The sequence below is a fragment of the Pygocentrus nattereri genome, chromosome 8 (assembly GCF_015220715.1).
Source record: "Pygocentrus nattereri isolate fPygNat1 chromosome 8, fPygNat1.pri, whole genome shotgun sequence".
Classification (NCBI taxonomy): domain Eukaryota; kingdom Metazoa; phylum Chordata; class Actinopteri; order Characiformes; family Serrasalmidae; genus Pygocentrus; species Pygocentrus nattereri.
The window spans coordinates 13,960,171-13,983,561 of record NC_051218.1 but is presented as its reverse complement, the minus strand read 5'-3'; the positions used below and the strand labels follow the sequence as shown (position 1 = coordinate 13,983,561).

General features: G+C 37.9%; 1 protein-coding gene across 1 annotated transcript; it reads right to left on the bottom strand.

The window, feature by feature from the left end:
- Positions 1-35: 35 nt before the first annotated feature.
- Positions 36-7,088, bottom strand: LOC108417738 (ganglioside GM2 activator). The gene is made up of 4 exons (XM_017690038.2): positions 6,788-7,088; positions 6,556-6,708; positions 3,837-4,019; positions 36-1,010 (listed from the first exon to the last, which is right to left on the bottom strand). The coding sequence occupies exons 1-4, from the start codon at positions 6,890-6,892 to the stop codon at positions 855-857; spliced, it is 597 nt and encodes a 198-aa protein (XP_017545527.1). The 5' UTR covers positions 6,893-7,088; the 3' UTR covers positions 36-854.
- Between the last annotated feature and the right edge of the window lie 16,303 nt (positions 7,089-23,391).

Genomic DNA, 23,391 nt, shown 5'->3' with positions numbered 1-23,391 from the left:
GGTTACTTGATAAAAGAACAGAGGAGAGACTTTGGAATGTTACTTGAACTTAATTTTACTGAAGCGTTTGACAAATTAAATATTAAAGACATATAGCAAGTATTCTAGATGCACTGCAGTGATAAAACACTGCTGGTAGAAAATATAACAAATCTAACAGCAATTTATTTGAGTCTTCCATTGTAAGTTGGACATTTTTATTTAAAAGAGCTTATGTTTAAGAAATGTTAGGAAGCAGCTTTTAGTGATAAATAACACATAAATCAGAGTGCAAAAACAGAAAATGATTGGCCATCATAAGATCTCCCACACCAGAGAAAAAAAAACCCTCAAGGCAGTGACTGTTCTCCCTTTCTGGGTTACAGCAGGCATTCAAATTACAACAGTGTACCTAAAACAATTACTTTAAAAATGTACAAAAAAATTAAAAAACAGCTTAAAAACTAAAATCATAAAGGCTAATTTTCTTCTTTAAAGTAATAAAATCAATACTTATCTTAAAAGCCTTGTTGAATCTTGAAAAATGCACCTACATTATTCATTAATCATCTCAGGTCAATAGTGCAGTGATGCATCATTTCTATGACCTAATCAGTGTTTTGATTATCTATCATCATATCACACTATCAACTGACAAAAGAATAACAGTAGTTGAAGTCATCAGGTACCATTTTCTGTCTTTACGATATTTAAAAAAGGATCAGCTATTTGGATGTGCAAGCTTCTCATGACTGCCTTTTTTAAACAGCCATGTGTCACCATGGAACAGAATGCAGATGTCCTGCTTTAAAGTTTCCCAAACTGTCTCCCTGATTTGGTAATCATCATCATCATCATCATCATCATCATCATCATTATCCTGAGTGTATGGTCAGGCTGACTTTGAGGCATCCCAGCTCTTTACCCGCACTTCCCAGAACCCCCTGCACACGGTAGTTGCCGTTGGTCAGCCAGAAGGGCAGGTCTATATTTGGCACGTAGAAATCAGACTGAGGCAGACTGTAGTCCCCCTTGAGAGGAAAAAAAAAAAACAAATGTATTAGAATTGGGGCTATCAGGTGATTAAAATTATGAATCACAATGTTTTGTGTAGTTAATCGATTTTTTTTCCATTTAAAAAGCCGTGTGTTTTAATACAACTATATGTGTGACCAAAATAATAGTAATCTTTATTTATATACAGGCAGGTGGTTAAACATAATACTCCTACTTTTTCTATTACTGTTAAGGTAAAATCATAAGAAAATGACACAGATCAAATTAAAAAGATAAATACAAGGAGATGTAAAGTTTGAATTAAATTAAAAGGTATTTGCAGAAGGCCAGTATCCGCAGATCTAAAATCACATGCTGGAACATAGACAGACATTCTGAGATGTTTGAGGTGCTTTCGGGTCACACAGAGTTTTAAAAACTGGTAACAGAACTTCTACCGATCCATCCTGAAAGACACAGGTAGCCAGTGCAGTCATTTCAAAGCGTGAATGATATGAGCTCTCTTTTTGTTTTTGTTAGGATGAGTGCTGTTGCATTTTTAAGAGTTGTAAAGGATGTCAATAATATCAGTTTTTTGCAACTTCCACTGAGAAATTTCTGACACACAGTTGCTAAGCCTGTCTACAGAGTCCTAATCATCAGAATAAATGGAAATGTATAATTGTGTGTCATCAGCTTAGCTAGGAAAATTGATGTTTCCTAATGACCTAATCAGTTCCTCATTTCCTAATCACCTAGAGGTAACATGTACAAAGACAAAAGCAAAATACCTAAAACTGAACCTTGTGGGACTCCACAAGAAATATTACTTTTTTGATGAATGATTTCCCACTGAAACCATAAACTGTCTACTAATTAATTATGAATTAGATCATTCTAAAACTGTGCCTGAGAGGTAAGAGTGTTCAAGATGGTGGCTTAGAATCATGTGATCAACAGTATCAAAAGCTGCACTCAAGAGCAGAATAGAATGACCAAAGCTGAGGTCACTAACAACATGAACTGCACAACAAGAGCAGAATAGAATGACCAAAGCTGAGGTCACTAACAACATGAACTGCACAACAAGAGCAGAATAGAATGACCAAAGCTGAGGTCACTAACAACATGAACTTATGCTGTCTTAATACGATGGTTAGAATGAAAACCTGATTGAAACTTTTCATATCAAACTTCTTTGATATTAGATACACATGTAATTGTTTGAAAACAACTTTTTCTAAGACTTTACATAAAAACTAAAGATTTGAAATTGGTCTAAAATTACTTAGTACGGAAGGATCCAGGATCCATTCTACTAATTTTTTCAGATGCTTCACTAAGGCAGTTGAGAAAGCTGTTGACAGAGAACAGATTATAATAGTTAATTAAATAAGTTTCATTCAGCTTTAGAATATATTTATTACTCTTAAGAATTCAATAAAAGTTTATCACTAGCTCATGTCTTGTTATGTCTCTGCTATTTTATTTAACTTCACCTTTGTCACGGCTACTTAGAATACATACAATGATGGATGAAAAACTATAAACCACATAGACAGGGAACAACAGAAGAGAGAATGTAGTACTCCTACCTTGTTTTCAAAGGGGCCACATCCTACATTTTTCTTGTATTTTATTGAAATTGTATTTCAGTTGAAACAACCATTTTCCTCTTTATCCATTATGATTAACATCTGTTCTGTTTTTTTTTTTCAGTCATGTGTAAAAGTGCAAACACTTAGAAAATCAACAAAACATGGAATTTGATAAGTAAAAATAAGCCAACATCTCCTTTACAGGGAACAAACTTAAATATGGCAGTTTTCTGCTACGTTTAGTGCACAAATTCTATTTATTTCCATTTAACATGAAACATGCTGCCCCCCCCCCATATGTTAAATTCAGCAAATGATAACAGTAATTATGCATAAAAATGTAGAGAGGCATGTGTCCTGTAGAGGATGTGTTCTCAGTACTGAGAATGATCAAATTATCCACCACTCAAATAATACCTGTACTGTGGTGGTCCTGTAGTGAACAGGGTAAAAGGGGACTAACAAAGTACGCAGAGAAACAGATGGACTACAGTCTGTAATTGTAAAACTACAAAGTGCTCCTATATGGTAAGTAGAGCTGATAAAATGGACAATGAGTGTAGAAACAAGGAGGTGGTTTTACTGTTATGGCTGATCGGTGTATGTAAATTAAAAGCAGTTCAGGCCAAAATGACTGAAATCGTCAGGGCCTCAGGGAGAAAGAAAAAAAAAAAAAAAAACACCTTATCTGCTCTATTCAGATGACTGTATTCTTTGGAAGGCTTCAATAATACATTGACTTTCTGACAGCCACAAATAGCATTTAACAGTTTCCTGACATCTTTGGCTGCAATAACTCTCCTACAGACTGTCTGCAGTTACAACACTCTGCATCACTTCAACCCTCAATATGAATGTGCTGACTGCAGCTGAATGGGTGGTTATGTGTGTTCATGGTTATGACATCACAACTAAAACAAACTTAAACCAGTCTGTTCTTGCAGCTTAGCTTCTGTATATAGATTGTATGGACTAAGGAGTGGTACTTTACAGTTTTGAACTTTAACAAATGTTCACATTGTGCATCAAGTGTATAAAGAAGCAAAGGCCATTACATTTTCTATGATATAGCCCCTTCAAAAGGTGTGTTTAACCCCTTAACCTTCACAGATCCCTCGGCAGGACCCGATCCCCATTTAAAACTTCTATTTCTTAATAACTCAATTGGTTGCACTGTTTTTATACAGCTAATAAGTAATACACCATGTTATGTGCACATGAAAGAGCTATAAAGATATGCAATAAGACTCTAATGACACTCACTGCTTTGAAGGGGCAGCGGCAGGGGAGACCATATGTGTGCAGGGGCTCAGGGCAGTCCTGGCCAGGAGGAATGAGCTGGTTCAATATGTCACAGCCATCCGGATAGTGGCAACTCCCTATCTCCTCGACACACGGTATCTTGACCCAGATTCCAGCCACCTCCTTCTCCATCGTGACATTCACCTGAAACATAACAGCACCAAGTGTTATGGGTGGAAAAAAAAAAATATCACAGTTTATTTCTAAAAGACCATAAAGTCTGGATAGCCTGCAGGATGCCATGAAAAAGGCTGTTATGCAGTTGTTGAGATAAAGTCTGCTTATCCTATGAATTCTACAGAGCCATGTGATCGTCACAAGGAGGAAAACAAATACAGAGCAACAAGCACAAGAGATACAATCAGTTCCATGGGCTGAACCATCATCATACTAAGCTCAAACCAGCTCATAAACATACTTTTTTTATTTCACTTTTCATTCATAAATTATATAGTCTATATAACCAACAACGTCATGACCAATAGATTTGAACAAAACAAACCTCTAAGTTAGAGTGTGCTTACGCAAAAGGGCAGTGGTGAAAAAAGGTAGAGAGAGCGGAACCATCTACTTCCTCAAGTTTGTGGGTAGACTGTGTGACACTTGACTAAACCTTTATCATTGCTGGTGAATCACAATGTTCTATATAACAAAATGCGCCACAGGAAAACTAGACAATGCTGGTACTGAACAATGGATTCTTAAAGCAGAAGCTAACAAGCTGTAGTATTAAACCTCATGCAAAGTGTTCCCAAGCTTTCAGTGTCATTGTTCTTTCCTTTTTTTAACAATAGTATTTTGTGAAACAAAAAAAATCCTCTTTAAAAATGGTCTGCATCCACAAACATAAAAACAGGACACTCATGTAACATATTCCACAAATGCTTAGTAAGAAATTCCTATTTACCAATTAGCCAGACACCTTTTTGTGGTGATGTGTGCTCCTACAACTCAACAGAGTAAGACAATAAAATAATCCCAACAGAGTTAGATCATATTGATTCTGCTCTGTGTCAGGTCTTACTATAAGAAGAAATAATAGCATGACCTCTGGATGATAATGCATCACTGCATTAGTGATAGAGTCTACTACAGTATATGACCAAATAACAGGGGTGCCTAATCACAGTTTTGGTGACCACATGCTCTGCACGCTTGCATTTTCCCTACTCAACACACCTGACTCAGACCATGAGGAGCTTGTCCATTCGTTAATGAGTTGAATCAGGTGTGATAAATGAGACAAAACACAAAAACATGCACAAAGTCGGGTCACCAGTGCTGGGATAGGAAACCCCTGTCCTGTGGGTGGAGTAGCCTAAACCAAGGTGTGAAACACCTTGTTGACATAATTAACGTCTTGGACCCCAAGAATGTCTCAAAATTCTGAGAGGACCCTGAAAACTATGATGAACTATGACCCTGAAAAATTATGATGTTGTGCTGTGCATTAGGGGAAAACAGATGTTCAAATTCAGGCAAAGGTCATTGTTTAGCCATTTCTCCCACAATAAATGAGCTGTCTTTTGTGTTCTTAACTGAGTAGAGCTGCAGCACTGGCGTGCCTCAGGTTCACCCAGTTGGTCCTTCATAGCTTAGCAACTGTAACTATGCCCAGGATACCGCAGAAAAAAAACTTTACAATAAGATGCAACATATTTGAAAATCTAAAACTTGCTCAATTTCCTAAGAGACTGATGTAAAGAGTGAACTATTATTCATTTCTCAAATGGAAGACACAAGAGGAGATGTGCAAGAGGACATTGCACCAGGTCAGAAAACTGCCTAAGCACAGAGGAACCAAAATAGAATAAAACTACAGCACAACTTCTTAGAACAACCAGCATCTAGACATGAACTGAAGTTCATTAGGCCAGCAGTCTTCTCCTTTAGGGATCTTCGGATATAAAATTAAGGTAGAAAAAGTTCAGTTCCCCTTACCAACATAACATAATGAAACTGAACCCAAAAAGAAGTTCATACTAAATACTCAATAGAAAATCCATCAAACTTTTCTTGAGTTCATGTAATTAAGTAAACATAATGCTGCTTTCAAATGGTCTTGGTTTGACCAGGAAAACAGAATTTTCACCAGAAAGCACCACATGGAAAGCCTCTGAACTCAGATGATGATGTTAGGCACATCAAACTTTATGATGCAACACAAACTGGTAGAACTGTGGAGTACCAGAAACGGTTAAGTAAGTTTTATCTGGAAGTACCTTGTTATTATTCAGCTGTTTCCGCACCTATCTTACTCTAAAAACACATATACACTATTGCTGGATAATCACTAAGTTCTGTATTATAAGTGTTATAAAATATTCCATGCAAAGACTAGACAATGCTGGTGTTGAATGATATAACAAAACAGGTAATTATCATTTAAAAAGGCAATGCTGGTGTTTAACATGGCATCAAAAAGCACCTATACGCCATTAAAAACTGCTAAATTGTTTCAGCACATTCTTAAATCTGGAGAAAGTTGGACTATTCCTTTAATGATGTAAGACTAGGATCCTCTCAAGTCACAGCTCTATAGCGATTAGGCCTTTCATCACTGATGCGCAGAATCAGGCGCGTTTAAGGAGGCAGACGCCTGAAGTCTGCAGCGCTGAGACCCGCGAGGACTGAAGGTTGGCACATGTGCTTTAAACAGCTGTAAACAGGGCGGACTTACAGACAGAGGAGAAACCAGCGCCACTGACGTGCTGCCCGATGCGCTCGCAGTCAAATCTCCGGGAATAGTAATCGGGTCTGGAGACAGTTTAAGAGCCTTCAAAACAGCTGGGTCGTCAGGCTTTCCGCAGTTCTCCCAGGAAAATCCTAAAATCTGACCAGGAGGAAAACATTTTCGACATGATCAGTTACTGCAGGTTCGGCATTCATATGGACAAGCGGACCAGTCTTACCTGAGCTAATCTCCGCGGTCTCCTGATCTCCTCGTCACACCTCCCGTGCATTAAAATAACGCTGACAGTGAAAAAGGTCATAAAAAGAGGGACCGAGCTCTTCATTTTACAAACCAGAGTCTAGCTAAACTTCACACCGTGCTGGTAAAAGAGCACAATAACGGTGAAGAATAAACGGCGGACACTTCCTACTGCAGGCTAAGCCTTGAGCACTTGGATCTCCAAAGCGGCGATCTTTGCACGCTGCAGACTCAGCATTCACTGCAGGGGCCGGCAAACACAAGCGGTTATTTGTATTTTCTTCCGTGATCTGCATTCCAGCACAATAGAGAGCCCTCTAAAGGCCGGAGGAGACCGAAAACAGCAGAAGCAGCAAAAACGTTCCTCATGACTAAATGTAATAATAGTTTCAGCCACAAGATGGCGGTGTTGCACTGCTGTTTGCTTCCTTGTTAAACGTTAACGAGCGGCCAGAGATATTTAATTTATTTTATTTTATTGCTTGAGGACAAACAATTATCAGAGACAGGTTTCAGTATAAAAGTAGTTCACCATGAGAAGTCAAAAGTTTAAATAAAGGACATGTAGGATAATATAAAAACGTGTGTGTGCGTGTGTGTGTATGTGTGTGTGTGTGTTTAGCCATTGAGCTCCATTCACTCCCATTCATTGAGGACTCGCTTGCAGGTGCCCTCTGGCATTTTGCAGTCATATTTTTGATATAACAGGGGAAACAGGAAGTGGCTCCTCATAAACCGACTCTGGAGCAGCTGCCATTTCTCTAGATAAAGCTGTCAGATATTTTGAACTAGAATGTAACCGATTGTATGAAGTACTTTATTGGCTGTAAAATCACATAGTACTACTTTATGTGTATATCATTGACTCCAGGGCCTCTTATTTCCCCCTGTAAATGGCATAAGCAGTACATTAGGGCCCCAAACCACCAGAGAACCCAAGTATACGTGCGTGTGTGTGTGTGTATTTATTTGTTTAGTATTTTTAAACAGTAATTTTTATTGTTTGCTTTGTTCATTTTTAGTTGATTTTACCTGCTTTTATAGTCTTTCTTGTTGTGTTTGTTTTTGCAAAAAAGCTTATCCTGCTATTTTTTGCCTTAGTTTCTTAGTATTGTTTATCAGTGAGTCATACATTTTCATACAAGTTTTTACTCCCCTCAGTGTAGACCAGTGCAAAAATAAATGAATGAATGATTAATTTGAGGAGAAGTGAGGAACTGAGGAGAAGATTTTCTTTGATTTTTCATTAATTCTCTTTTATTATTGCATACAAAATAAAATTACTTGATGGGGGGGGGGGCGGGGGGGGGCATGGTGGACAAGGTACTGTATCATTAAGGATTCTCTGATGTTCAGAAACAGACATGCCTGCCTGCTCAAGTCTACACTAGCTCACACCTGTAAGCAAGTCAGGACACCAGATATGAGTTATGACTCACAACACCAGTGATTTAAGCATTTACAGGAGCCAAACATGGGAAGTCATTCATTTACTCCTACTTAAAACAGTTGGTCTGAATTTTGTGCCGTAATTCATTTTGGTGGAACACTGCTTGTCATGGACTGTATAGTAGCCATATGATAGCTCTGCAAGTGTGCATGAGTCACCTTTAATCTCTCTGCGTGCGAGTGCACAGGTAAATGCCAGCCCCATATGCGCACAATAATCTCCTCATGTCTCCATCTGCAGTTGAGCCGAACAGACTACACACTACAGAACTGGTCATATTACTCAGGAAAATACCACTTGTCAAATTTCATACTTGGTAGAGATGTAATGAAGGGTTACAGGTTCTAGATTTACATCAGAGAGTGGACTAATTTGCCTGAACCGATGGTCTTATTCTTTGGTAGCACAAGGTTTTCTTTTCATATTCCTTTTCTCATTGTCCCTCAGTTGGTGAAGGCTGTAACTGAGATTTTTATAATGACCCTATATCATGTAAAAACTGTTTTTCCTCATTATTTTGAAATAAAAGTACTTGATGTATTATGTAAATATTGTTAAAATTTCAAAACGTACTGTTCAATCAACAGCCCATAAAGCTGGTATGGACTATTCTAATTCTAACCATTCTGAACTTCTGTACCACAATAAAAGAAAATATATAAATAACTTTATTAAATAAGTTGTCCATGTTTTAATGCCACTACTGAAACTGAAAACAGAGTTTTAGTCCTTAGGTGGAGCCTTATTTTAGCCACACCTCTGCATTTTAGAGCAGGAAGTGAGACTTCATCCCTGTCCCTCATGGCCACAGGGTGAGCAGTTGGATCCCATTGTTTTGTAGTTAATGTGTCATAAAGTCTGAAAATCTGAAAATTTGCATTTTTGCATTTTGCCCCAAATTAGCTATAATTGTCACAACCAAAACATCTGGAAAAGGTACAGCAGCGTTATGTTTGTTTTGTGATAAAATGGAATGTTCAATTGTTATTAAAATACAGGGTCAATTCAAAAATGCAAAAGGAGTACAATATAGTAAATTCATCCATACATGGAAATTATGCAGCAAAAGCAGTCCATTTGGAGTTTGTTGTTTTAATTATTTTTTTATTAACAATTTTTTTATATAGATCTGCATGTTCGGCCTTCCTCAGTTTATCCCCGCCCATTCACACTGAAGTTGTAAGTTGTAAGAGTGTTTCAGCTTATTCCATTCTACGTTCCTAGGGATGCCTACGTTCTGATTTCAAGGCTGCGTCAGATGTACCTTCCAGACCTATAGGTGTAACCCACAGTTCTTTGGGCATGAAGGATGCAAAGAAAAAAAAACAGCTACATGAAAATGGTGGGAAAACAAATCTGTTGGAGTAGAGTTTGCTTTAAAACGTAAGATGTTCACATACTTGAATCCATCTTCTTACTTTATAAAGCGTAAAATGACTGATTAATTAAAGCATTCATCCATATATCATATATCAGTAATATATCGTATATCATCCATATATAGTATATCGTCCATTTATCAGATTTTATTTAGAAATGTATATATTTATATATATATATATATATATATATATATATATACATAGTTTATTGTACTACATAAGAACATCTCCTCCATTTCTGTGAAGACATTAAGAAACCTGTCCAGGGTATATCCTGCCTTTGGCCCAATGACCACTGTGATAGACTCCAGCTCCAGAAGAAAGTAAGCGTTTTATAAAGTGTGTGTGTGTGTGTGTGTGTGTGTGTGTGTGTGTGTGTGTGTGTGTGTGTGTGTGTGTGTGTGTGTGTGTGTTTTGGTACAGATACCCATCCGAACATCAAGTTGACCTCAGAGAAAAAATTAAATGTAAGATAAATTTCAACTTCTATTTATTTATTTATTTGTTTGTTTGTTTGTTTGTTTGTTTGTTTTACCATATTTAGTAATGCCAACTTCACTTTGTCTTGTATATGTTTCATGAGGAACGGACCGACTGAAAAGGTAGAAAAACTTTTAAAGCTAATAACATTTTCCCCCCTCTCCTGTAAACTGACCACTTCAGAGATATGAGGTTTTATTATGACAACAATAATAACCCTTTTCTTAATGGATTATGGAGTATTGTATATCATCTTGCAGGGAATGGCACATTTGCTCCATGCATCACTTGAATGTTTCCATATTACATATTTGATGTGACATTTATGTTTTTTTGATGCAGTAAATCTTTGCACAGATGCCATAAATCTAGTCTGGCTCCTTTCTCTTCACTCGTCACATAAAACTGCTCTTTTTGATGTTGTTATGCTGCATGTGACATAAATTGTGGAATTCTGTTTCACAATCATCTCTGCGGGTATTTTCCCATTAAGCTCATGCACAATAACAAACAGCCATCACCACTGTTGGTTAGTATGTGTTCAAAGCACTGACAGCCATCATATTTGTGGACATGGGGTTCATATATCCATTGGCCTCCATTTCCATTGAAACTATGTCTCTATGTCTATGACTAAATGTGCTGGTTTCGTGTCAAGCAAAGGCAGTCTGAGATGGGGTGAGTGTAGATATGCCGTATGCATGATCGAGATGACGCAGGTTTCTGATGGAATGCCACAAACAAGACCACTGCTTGGCACAAATTCAAATCATTGAATTTGAATAACATGCACTGTTAAAGGGGACATCCACTGATTTTCCAAAATTTCAGCATAAATGGTTCAGATGTGAACTGTAAATGGAGTCAATCGGAGCGGTTCAAGACAAATGCTCAGTTCAAGACAAACTTATGGAGTCAGAGCTGTTCACAGTGATAGTGACAGGAACCAGGTGTCTGAAACATTTAACGCCTATAAAAGTGTCCTCATGGACAGTTACTGTATGAAATGGTTCTAGGGTTTTACGGTAGTTTTCAGAAAAGCCTTTGGCCTAAAATCTACTTTTTAAAAGCCACTCCTGGCATAGAGGTACAATCAGGACGGTCTGCGGTAAAATTGCCTCGAGGGACAATTTATGTTTTTTTTTTCAGATTTTTGCAGATTTTACTGTTATCAACATTACATGAACAACTTGGAAGACACATCATCACACACATCATAATGCACATGTAAACCAGCAATGTTCAATGTAATCAAAGAATAACTTTAATACATATTTCTGTGTCTTATAAATGCTTCTCATTTATGTACTATTTAACTATTTAAATGAGTTAAACCTAAAATTTCAAGTTGATTGCTTATTTTAATAGCTAATTACACTGCAATTTCTGATCTACAAATTCTGACAATTTTGCCAAACAGTGATGCATTATCCCTCAGTGTGAATGTGATCACTGTATGCACCCAGCACAGAACCACACTCAGAAGCAGGGCTAACTTAACTTGCCCTTTTATAACCAACAACATTAGGCCAGACAGGCAGGCACATTCATGGTAAAGCAAAGGAAAGAAACACCCAGCATGCAAAAAGATGGGCCAGGAGCCAATGGGAAGAAATAAGTTTTACCCAAACTAGATTGCATTAACCAAACAAACATGTCACTGTACTTTTTTCATTTAATCAGTAAATCTCACTTAGTTTCACTCAGTTATACACAATTGTTAAGTAACATTAACAATAAGAGAGAAATAATTAAAACCAACAGTAGTGCAGTTATTATTATAATTCTTTTTTGTCAGAACAAAACCCTTTGTTGTTTTTCATTTTTTGAATATGCTTGTTGCCTTTTATATTGTGTATGAATTTTATGAAGAATGGACCAAAAGAAATGTCTGGTTCCATTAAATTACATTAAAAGAAAAGCATATATATATATATATATATATATATATATATATATATATATATATATATATATATGTGTGTGTGTGTGTGTGTGTGTGTGTGTGTGTGTGTGTGTGTGTGTGTGTGTGTGTGCATGCTGCTTTGCGAAAGCGCATGTAAAAAACACTAAATAAACTCTGACTTGACCACATACCTGTCCGTTTTTTACATAATTTGTGACATAACAAGCGTCTGTTGTCCTTTATATTGTGTGTAAATTTCATGATAAATTGACCAAAAGAAATGGCCCAAAATTACATGGGAAAATGTCTGGTTCCATTGACTTACATTAAAAGTATAGTAGGTTTTTTCCTATTCCTTTAAAGTTACCATTTCTTGTACCATTTCTTGTTACCTGCTTTTTTGTAAAGCAGGACTGTGAACCCACCAGAAGGACTGGACAATATAATTTTGCCATCATTCTTCATATCATATGTCCTCATATCATTATATTTTCTGCATTTATTTATTTATTTATTTATTATAAGTTCAATGTAAAGATTTAGAATTCTCTCATAATTACTTATTTAGTCTTTTAAGCCATTAGTGATTTACAGTACAGGGCAGTTTATAAGTAATTTGTCCATGGGATTGCCTTGTTTTCCATGCTAGGTTTTCTTCAGGATGCATTTCCTGGTAGTAGTTACCCAATACATATATACCCTATACACAAGTATACACCAGCCAGTGCTCATTTCAGCACTGTATACTGTAGGTCTAGCACTGCTTTTCCATTCTCTTTGCATTTCCTGATAGCACTCTTACCATTTCTCTGTGTAAGTAAGTTGCAACTCACAATACTCTAGTGTAAAGCAGTGTGAGCACCTGACTGGTGCTGAAGTAAGGTTTTTCTTTAGATAGTGAGAGCCATTTTACCAACTAAAAATGATGCTTTAGAAAAATGCTTCAGATACTGTCAGGCAGGCAGTTACTTAACTATGAGAAGACTGTCATGTGTGCTCTCTCTCTTCCCAGAATAAACCGTGAGAAAGCAAGTCCCACAACGCTTTTCAGTTCTTGATCTTCTAAACATTGTTACAGAAGCAGATTGTAGTCTTGGAAGTGATGCGGTAAACCATACTGAAATGAGATGTTAATCACATTTTTCAAACTGCAGTAGGATAACTCAAAGGCAATTCGTTCACATTCCTGTCAGCTCAAGACCAAGAAGGGACTTGTGTCTATCCCCACACAATGCTTTCACCCATTTACCCAGTCTCTTCCCTGCTGCCCTTTTCTAAGGCACTTTGATATGGATGTTTCAGCTGAAAGATTGTAGATGCTTTTCTTTATCTCAAGCAAACAAATGTTGTTTAGTCTCAGTTTGTGCTGACAGATAGTATTTTTCCTGGAGCGCACCTTTGAATCTCTACATCTGTACTTGTGTGAATGTACATGACCTGACCCAACCTAATCAGGCCTATCTGGTACTGCTAAATTTAAAGCCTGTTCACACGCACCAACAGACAAGGTTTCACAGAGCTATGCTTTATTACTAAGTGCTTGATTGGCAGAAAATGTGATGCTGGGATAAAATGGTATCTTACACATCTGAAATACACCAACAGTATTTAAAGAATTTGCAATAGACTGGCGACGTGTCCAGGGTGTGTCCTGCCTTCTGCCCAATGAGCGCTGGGATAGGCTCCAGCTCCCCCTGTTACCCAGAAGGATAAACGGTTTAGAAAATGTGTGTGTGGGTGTGTATTTGAAAATTTACAATTCAAATTGCTGTATATCGATTTGTGACAATTGTGGATATAGGAAAAAAAAAAAAAAAAAAAAAAAAAATATATATATATATATATATATATATACATAATAGAAAACACATTTCTTTCATAAAGGTGGTATTTAAGAGACCCTTATTAGTCCCACAATGGGGAAATAGCATCTCCGCAATCTAACCCATCATTGCAGTGAAACACACTAGTGAAGATACACACTAGGAGGCAATGAGCACACATGCCAGGAGCAGTGGGCAGCCCTGTCCGCAGCGTCCAGGGAGCAGTTGGGGGTTAGATGCCTTGCTCAAGGGCACCTCAGCCGCAGACTGTTGGCACAGAGGATTGAACCACCAGCCTTCCGGTCGCAAGGCTGGTTCTCTAACCTACAGCCCACGACTGCCCACTCCGCTAGGATTATATTATATTAATATATTATACTGGGATTATATTATCATCATCATCATCATCATCGTTGTTGACCGCTTAGTGCAGTTAAGGTCGCAGTAGCAGTTGGGAGAGCAGAGAATCCTAGATGACCCTGTCCCCTGCAACTTCCTCCAGCTCATTCCCAGGGACCCCAAGCCGCTCCCAGGCCAACTTGGAGATGTAATCCCTCCAGCGGGTCCTAGGACGACCCTGGGGCCTTATCCGTGCCAGGTACACCCCCACCAGGGGGCATCCGAATCAGATGCCCGAACCACCTCAGCTGGCTCCTCTCAATGGCTCCTCCCAGATGGCCGAGCTCCTCACCCTATCAAATAGTGTGTAGCCCGCCACCCTGCGAAGAAAGCTCATTTCCACCGCTTGTATTCGCGATCTCATTCTTTCGGTCATTCCCCACAGCTCATGACCATAGGTGAGGGTCGGGATGTAGACCGACCGGTAAACAGAGTGCTTTGGCTTATGGCTCAGCTCCCTCTTCACCACTACAGTCCAGTCTAGTGACTGCAATACTGCTGCCATCTGTCTCAGCCTGCAGCCAATCTCACGATCCCTCAACCCATCACTCGTGAACAAGACCCTGAAACACTTAAACTCCTCTACCTGGGGCAAGTCCTTTCCCCTTACCTGGAGTGGGCATGCCATCCTTTTTATATTTATATTTATATTATATTAGTTATATTATAGCAATAATATTTCTTTGCACCCTGCGACCCAGAAGAAGAAGTAGCTTAGAAGATGTGGGTGTGTGTGTATTTCTTTGCACGTCAAGCTTTACTAAAGTGAAGCTGCACTAAACTTCCTCTCACTGCAGTTGTTACTGCGAAATGTTAAGACAAGCAACCGGAAAGATATGCTGCAATCATTTAACCGACCCAACAATTCCCGCTCATCATCCACAATGTGACTGAGACTGATGTACTGAACTTCATGCCCCAGTTTGTTCTAAGGCACATCCACCAACTCCTCACACTCACAAGCTATACTGAACACAACTATAGATTATAAGATTACTAGAAAAGTACAGAGCTGGAGAGTGAGAGTGTGTGCCTGTAGGCACAATCCTTCAAAATCTACACAACAAAATCATTCATCAGAAAACAAAACAAGCTCGATACTGTATGTTTTATGTTTCACTCTGTATTTGTTTTGTCTGTGCCTCTGTTCCATCTCCTAAGTTGTCAGCATCATTCCATCATTCAGTCCAAGTCTTCTGCTCTCACCACTTATTACGGTCCATACTCCAGTCCACATCATCAAGCTGCTTATATTCACATGTGGAATAAGAACAAAGGAGGCTTTGGGAGTTTTTCACAAATTATGATTTCTCAGTTAGCCAGATTACATAAGCACAAAGATGAGGTTTGTCCAGTAGGAATATATTGGACAGTCTTGACTTCAAGTTGTCTAGCTAAACTGAGAAATCCAGCTTTGTGAAATACCCCCTGCTCACTTGCTTCCTCACGCTTCTTTATTTGTTCATTACTTGTTTGATGGATCTTTGACTGTTTGGCCTTGTGGCTTTGTATTTGACCTTGATGCAAGCCTTTTAAACTTGTTAGCTTATTGTATATTTTGTATACAGATTCCCTTTATGGGCATGTTTGTAAATGGCTTTGCAAGGTGTAAGGTTTGGCTGCCATTTTGTTTAGGTTTGGGGTTTTGTCTGTGTTTTGTGTCAGTTAGGCTGTTCGGTAAGCGGTTTGTCTTTTGTTTATTATTTTGAGTGGAATTAGTTTTATTTGTTGTTTTGGCCTTGGCCCAACTGGTGTTTGCACTATACTACTGTATAATACCCTTTAGATGTGCTGTTAAGAACCCTTTGTCCTACACACTACACAACACACTACACACACACGACCAAATAGCAAACATTTCCCAAACCACGTCACAACACCTGCTAGAAACCTGATATTTTGTCAGGTACCATACCATCAAGCTCTAGTACACCTCTTCCTTCACCAAAAAAGGGCAAATAAATTCTTCAAAATAATGTCTAAAGGTAATGGCAATGTAATAAATGAAAGAACCCAGCCATATCCTGCACTGACTTGGATTTTATTTTTATCCCGAGGTCCATTTGTGACATTTGTTTATGTACCCCAAACAATCATAATTCCTTTGTCCAACCTCTCTTCATCCCTTAGAATAAAACAAGCTGTTTTATTACTCTGCCTTTAAGGCTGATATGTGTGAATGAGCTCTTTTCTCATTGGCTGCCCTGTATTGTATCTTATTCAAAAAGCATGAATGGGTGGAGCCAATCTGCTGCAGGCTAAATAGGTGGATATCTATAAATGTGTTGGTTTTTACGACAGCACAAAACAGTTGTGTAGTCTGGTTTTCATATATGCACTGCATGGACTGGGGAGTGATTGTAATGTTTGAAACTTTAACACTGTTTACATAGTATATCAAATGTTTTTTTAGCAAAAATGTGATGTTCATGTTCCATTATAACTTTTTTACTTTATATAGTGATACAGAGAAACCATGATCTCTTTTGACTAGGTTATCATACCGTGAAAATGCCAAATCATAAAAACCCTACTGGACAAAGTCCAAGATGTGGTCCATTAAAGCAACACATTACTCAGAATTCACTATATATACAGACACACACACACACACACACACACACACACACACACACACACACACACACACACACACACACACACACACACACACACACAGACGCCATGTTCCTCCCTGATCCTTTTGTAAGGTGGCCAATCATTCATCTATAAATCATTTCACACACACAGCACACAAACACATAAGTGAGATACAGCTAACGGATGGCGGTGTCTATCTTGTTTCTGTCAAATTGTCCTGAACAATCTGTACATCTCTCACAAACCTCCCCACCAACCCTATGCACGCACGCACCCACACACACACACACACACACACACACACACACACACACACACACACACACACACACACACACACACAGCTCTCTCTCTCTGTGATGCATCCTTTAGCCAGAGGAATGCACTAAGCTGTAACTCATCAGGGCATGTCATGGGAGAAACTCATGCAAAGACAATGGCAAACTGTTTACCATAATTACACCAGTGCCAGTGACAACTAACAACTTCTCTCATTGACATTACTTTAGAAACATACTGTAGCAAATGGTAAAAACACACATCTTTCACGCATCATCATCAACCTCTTTAACCACAAGAGCCCACATGTGCATGTCTGTCCACATTAGAAACTACATTTCTGTACATACACGTAAATACATGTTTATAACTTTTATTTCATGTAGTAATCATGCTTGAAGTTAACTCTGCAAGGATTAACACTCTTAAAGGGCCCATATTAACTGAATTATCCTTGATTTTTGTTTAGTTTCTTTTATTTGTTGTAGTATGCTAATTAAACAGCCCATATACGGTAACTAAGCAGCAAAAAGAGCTTTCTCTGAAATCACTGTTTTGTGATGTAACAAACACCAACACATTTACATACATCTGCCTTTTCAGCCTAAAGCAATTTAGCTCTGTTCATTCACAGTGAAGTTATAAGGAACTTTTCAGCCTAATCTTGTTTTCTGAACAAGGTACATTGCAGGGCAGCCAATCAGAATAGAGGTCGTTAATATATATGACACAAAAGCTGCTTGTTTATGAAAAATTCTGAATAATACTTTTAGTAATACTTTTTTATATTGTTATGGTTTAGTTGGAAACAAAAGAGTGATATTCTCGCAAGACTGGACAGATAACTGTCCAGCTATTTTTTTTTTTCTTTTCATGTCTAGGAAGATACAGCCATGCTTGCTCTTCTGTTGCTTAGGACATTGGTCTACATTTTTATTCACAATGGGAGGAACCAATTTTGTGCAGTAATCTGGGCCTCCTGATCCTAGATAGTTCACTGAGTGCAAATATAAGCAGTAGACCAACCAGGTTTCAATCAGTAGTTAGAAATTATCATTATAAACTTCAAATAATCCAGAATGGGCAAAAGATTTTCACATGCACCAGCGTTAGCTTGACATTTGTCGTCCAAACTGAATGCCTAGCTCTAATAATCATAGTACAAAGTTACTCAATAATTCATAGTAATTTTTCTTTTAAGATTAAACTTCAGAAGACAAAGTTATCACTGGCAACAAAATGGTGCAATTTCATATTTATTATCTTACATACATAGCTCAGTGAAACAAGTAGAGAAAAAGTGCAGTTTCTAAATTTTCAATCAATTCCACATTACCATTTAGGTTTGTAAGAAGAAAAGGATATTTTATGATGGTTTGAATTTGATGAAAAGACTTGATCTGCAGGAAGAAAACCAGCCTTTATATTTAAAACATACTTTTGTCAGTGTATGACATCACACAAATGATCAGAACTGCAGTGTGTACATTGAACTGTAATTCATTATGCAGTCAACTACAACCCGTTAGGTAAAACATGTATAAAAACAAAATACGATGATTTGCAAATCCTTTTCAACCTATATTCAATTGAATACACTACAAAGACATTTGTAGACAAAGATTTTGAATTTGATGCCTACAACACATTTCAAAGAAGTTGGGACAGGGAAAGAACAAAAGACTGGGAAAGTTGAGGAATGCTCAAAAAACACCTGTTTTGAACATTCCACAGGTGAACAGGTTAAATGGAAACATCATTCTGTAACGGATATTACCACATGGGCTCAGGAACACTTCAGAAAACCATTGTCAGTGAACACAGTTCGTCGCTCCATCTACAAGTGCAAGTTAAAATTCTGCCATGCAAAGCGAAAGCCATATATCAACAACACCCAGAAACGCCACCGGCTTCTCTGGGCCCAAGCTCATCTGAGATGGACTGACGCAAAGTGGAAAAGTGTCCTGTGGTCTGACGAGTCCACATTTCAAATTGTTTTTGGACTGTCCAGATTGTTATCAGCGCAAAGTTCAAAAGCCAGCATCTCTGATGGTCTGGGGGGGTGTTAGTGCCCATGGCATGGGTAACTTGCACATCTGTGAAGGCACCATTAATGCTGAAAGGTACATACAGGTTTTGGAGTAACATATGCTGCCATCCAAGCAACGTCTTTTTCAGGGACGTCCCTGCTTATTTCAGCAAGACAACGCCAAGCCACATTCTGCACGTTACAACAGCGTGGCTTCGTAGTAAAAGAGTGCGGGTACTAGACTGGCCTGCCTGCAGTCCAGACCTGTCTCCCATTGAAAATGTGTGGCACATTATGAAGCGCAAAATACGACAACGGAGACCCCGGACTGTTGAGCAACTGAAGTTGTGCATCAAGCAAGAATGGGAAAGAATTCCACCTACAAAGCTTCAACAATTAATGTCCTCAGTTCCCAAATGCTTATTGAGTGTTGTTAAAAGGAAAGAGGATGTAACACAGTGGTAAACATGCCCCTGTCCCAACGTGTTGCCGGCATCAAATTCAAAATGAGTGAATATTTGCAAAAAACAATAAAGATTATCCATTTGAACATTAAATATCTGGTCTTTGTAGGTGTAGTCAATTGAATATAGGTTGAAAAGGATTTGCAAATCATCGTATTCTGTTTTTATTTATGTTTTACACAACGTGCCAACTTCATTGGAATTGGGGTTGTACATAAATAACTGCATGATTACATGATTACAAATTTTCCACAGATGTTTTTTATAAAACTTTTCCTAATTTTCTTCTTTGTATAACAGATGTTGATATCCGGTCTGATTCTGGCTCAAAATAGGCACATAAATAATATTTGGAAAACAAACCACCAGAGCACAGCCTGACTTTATAGATAAGTTGCGTTCAATTATGGCATTACTTTGAGCTGCTCATTAGTTTTTAAAGTTCTAACTGAAGATGGGCAATTATTACAGATTCTGTTCCTGATGGTGTTCCTGCCGGTACTGGAAACTACCGCCTGCATTTGTAACCAAACAACACTGCTATAGTGTATGCTGTAGTGTGCATTCTTACAGACCCTCAGAGACATTTTTTAAATGTCACAGAGAGCTTCCACACATAACCCAACTGCAACTTTTCTACAGTAGTCGCTACATATAGAGGATAGGTAAATCATTTAAATGGCCAAATAAAACAAAACTATGTGCTGCATTTTCAATGACATTTGTGTATGCGGATGTCTACACTTATACCACAGTCCAAAAGCAACACTAATTTTGAAAAAAAAAAAAAGTCTGTATCAATTCTTTGAAATTTGCTTGGCTTCTACCAATTAAAGCAGCATTAGGTCAGATTTTTTGGTTAAAATTGAAAGTATCAATTCTTTGAAATTTGCTTGGCTTCTACCAATTAAAGCAGCACTAAGTCAGATTTTTTGGTTAAAATTTAAAGTAGCAGTCAGAGGAGAAAAACATGGTAAAGCATGGTGTCTATGCCACCCTGTGCATCCTTAAATTAAAAGTCAGGTATCAGGTTCAATTTCATGGGAGTTTTTCAGATCATATATCTTCATACACAGGTTCAAAAAGAAGGTCTAGCTTCATGTTTAGTTCTCAAATGCAAATCAACATTATATTAATGACAATAGTAGATAATTCAGTTCTTTTGAAATGTTCAAAGGCACTAGCAATCATCAGTCTAAGGCTCAAAGGATGCTACAAAATGTTCCTCTGCACATTGCATGCAAATCTTTGAAAACATCTGCATTGTCCTCCAGTCTGATGTAAAAGTAATATGAGATAAGCCACTCAAAGCTGTGTGCTACAGTGATATACTCATTCCAAAATTCAAAGCAGAGTAACATCACTGTAACATCTGGTCTCTGGTGTAGCATTTCTTTTACAAAATAGCCACTAAATGTAAAAAGTTAGAGGCTCAATTTTTAACCTTTCATTATCCTAAAAAAACTAAACAGGCAGTTTTTGTTACTGCGCATTTAAAACCGATCTATGTAAATGAGCTCTATTCTGATTGGCTGCCCTGTATTGTGTCTCATTCAAAAAGTAATCCTGGATGAAATATAGAATGTTTTGCTTAATAACACATACCTAACACCTAGGAATAATAGTTCTTTGGCTTTTGTGTCTCCCTGAGGTTTGTGTTATGTTCCTTGAGAGGTACACTCTGACATGAGACAAGAACCTGTTATACCCATCTATCAGCTACTTTAGCAGACATGCTGGAATGACTCAGGGTAATGAAGCGAATCAGAAGTCACATATTTGACTTACATGAAAATGCATTCAAACTTCAAATTTAACACGAGAGTATATTATGACACAAAAATTAGATTTTGCTAAGAGAGCTATATTCATAAATTAAAGTTAATTAATAGAAACAAATAAAATCACTAAGAATACTGGAAAACTCTTCAGGACAATACTCTTCAGTCTGTAGGATATATTCAAATGAACTGATCTTAACTAGTCTTAACTAGGATTTTTTTTTTCAAGAAGCAGTGTGTGCTACTAGATTTGTATTTGTAATTTTAACAAAGTAGTAAAGTAAAAGTGCATTTATTATGCTGTATGGTACAAGATTTGGAACAGGATATTTCCATCATTGCAAAACTGGGTGAAAGGTGGCCATTTGGGAACCTTCAGGCCTTTGGCCGGCCTGAGATTGATTCTTGCTGACATCATTGAGAGGGGCACTATCTTTGTTGACTGAATCTCACCAATGATAGTGTGTTCAGCTTTGTGTCTGAGCCCATTTAGATCTGCATTATAGCAGTTTTGAATTGTAACAATGAATCAGCGGTTGTGCACTTAGCTTGCCTGCTTTACATATCATTTGCCTAAAAGTATAACTGCTTTAACCAAGTCTATGTTAGATGTGGAAGACACCTGCTGGTGCCCCCACACCACCACCACTTTGTCTCTCTGTCCTATCACAGAAAGTATAAGTTATAATTTTTTTCATGCAATTCTAAACTTTAGCTTTAGTTATGCTGTGATAAACTACCCAATAATATTCTGACCCTTCAGCACCAAGGGGTACGTAATAGTACCTGGGAAAAATGTACTACAGCACCCTTTTTTCTGCCTGTTTGTCGATCACTAAACTGAGTAAATAGCTGCCGTTCTGCTTTCAGTTGTGGATTGAAAACTGGCTGGCATAGGAGGACAAAAAAAACAACAACTGTGTTTTGAACATGATTGAGCAATAGTGGGAGATGCATTTGCCCGTACAGGGTCCTGAGACTGGCTGGGGCCTGAGGAGGAAACAGATACTCTGATAGTGGAACTTGTTGTGAGTGTGGAGGTGGAGTATGGAGTGAGTGAAAGGTTGTGGAAGAAGCACTCCCTTTAAGACACTGATCTATGCTTACATTCCAGATTTGTACTGACTGGGGGTGCTCATATATCAGTGCTGGTGGTGAGATCTTGTGTAAACAATTGCTTTACCACAATGCACACCTTGGTATCCTTATCATGCCTAGTATAAGTGTATGCTGTGGGGACATGGATATTTCTGTAATTGGGTGTGGAAATTCAATTAAATCGCATTGCAGGTGCCCTTGTGTTTAAAAATCCATAAGTAAAGAGAAGACAGGTCGATGTGATTCTGTTCTCATACAAATCCATCTAAATATGTACTTTACCTAAGCACAAATCAGGAGAGGACTTCAGAGCATACTGAGTTAATGTAATTACATAGAAATTGAATTCACTCAATCAGCATGTCACAGCACGGTATTACTTCCAGAAAATAACTGGCAGAGGATATAAGTATACCCTCCCTACAGGTAGATCAATGTTTACAGTCTGACCGTTGACCCATAAGTGGGTGTGTTTGTCAGTTACATTCACAAAATAGATCTTTGTATAAACATAACTCTTTGGAGTCCACAAACTTGCCTGCTTGTCAAATTCAAATAAATTTCTATATATTGCTGCTGTTGGAACAAAACTTTTTATCTCCAAAATGACGACTTTACCAGAGAAGGAAAAAACATACTTCACTTTTTATATGAGCCAATGTAACCAGACTTTTTCCAAGTGATTCTGGGCCATTTTGGTTTAGCTAGTCATTATAAAATGTACACACACTGTTTAGGACAATTGATACTTTCAAATTATGTCAAAAGCTCAAAACTGAAAAAAAAAACAAGATTTAGTTCTGACAGCAGTGACATGTTGCTTTATCTTTGCAATAATTCAGCACAGAAATATGCTTCATTTCCTGAATCTGTAGCATCTGAACTTTTCGAT

Coding starts and splice junctions, on each gene's coding strand:
- LOC108417738 (XM_017690038.2), bottom strand. CDS start 6,892: ATGAAGAGCTCGGTCCCTCTTTTTATGACCTTTTTCACTGTCAGCGTT. Junction 6,709..6,787: donor GACCGCGGAGATTAGCTCAG/GTAAGACTGGTC, acceptor CCTCCTGGTCAG/ATTTTAGGATTTTCCTGGGA. Junction 4,020..6,555: donor CGCTGGTTTCTCCTCTGTCT/GTAAGTCCGCCC, acceptor GTTATGTTTCAG/GTGAATGTCACGATGGAGAA.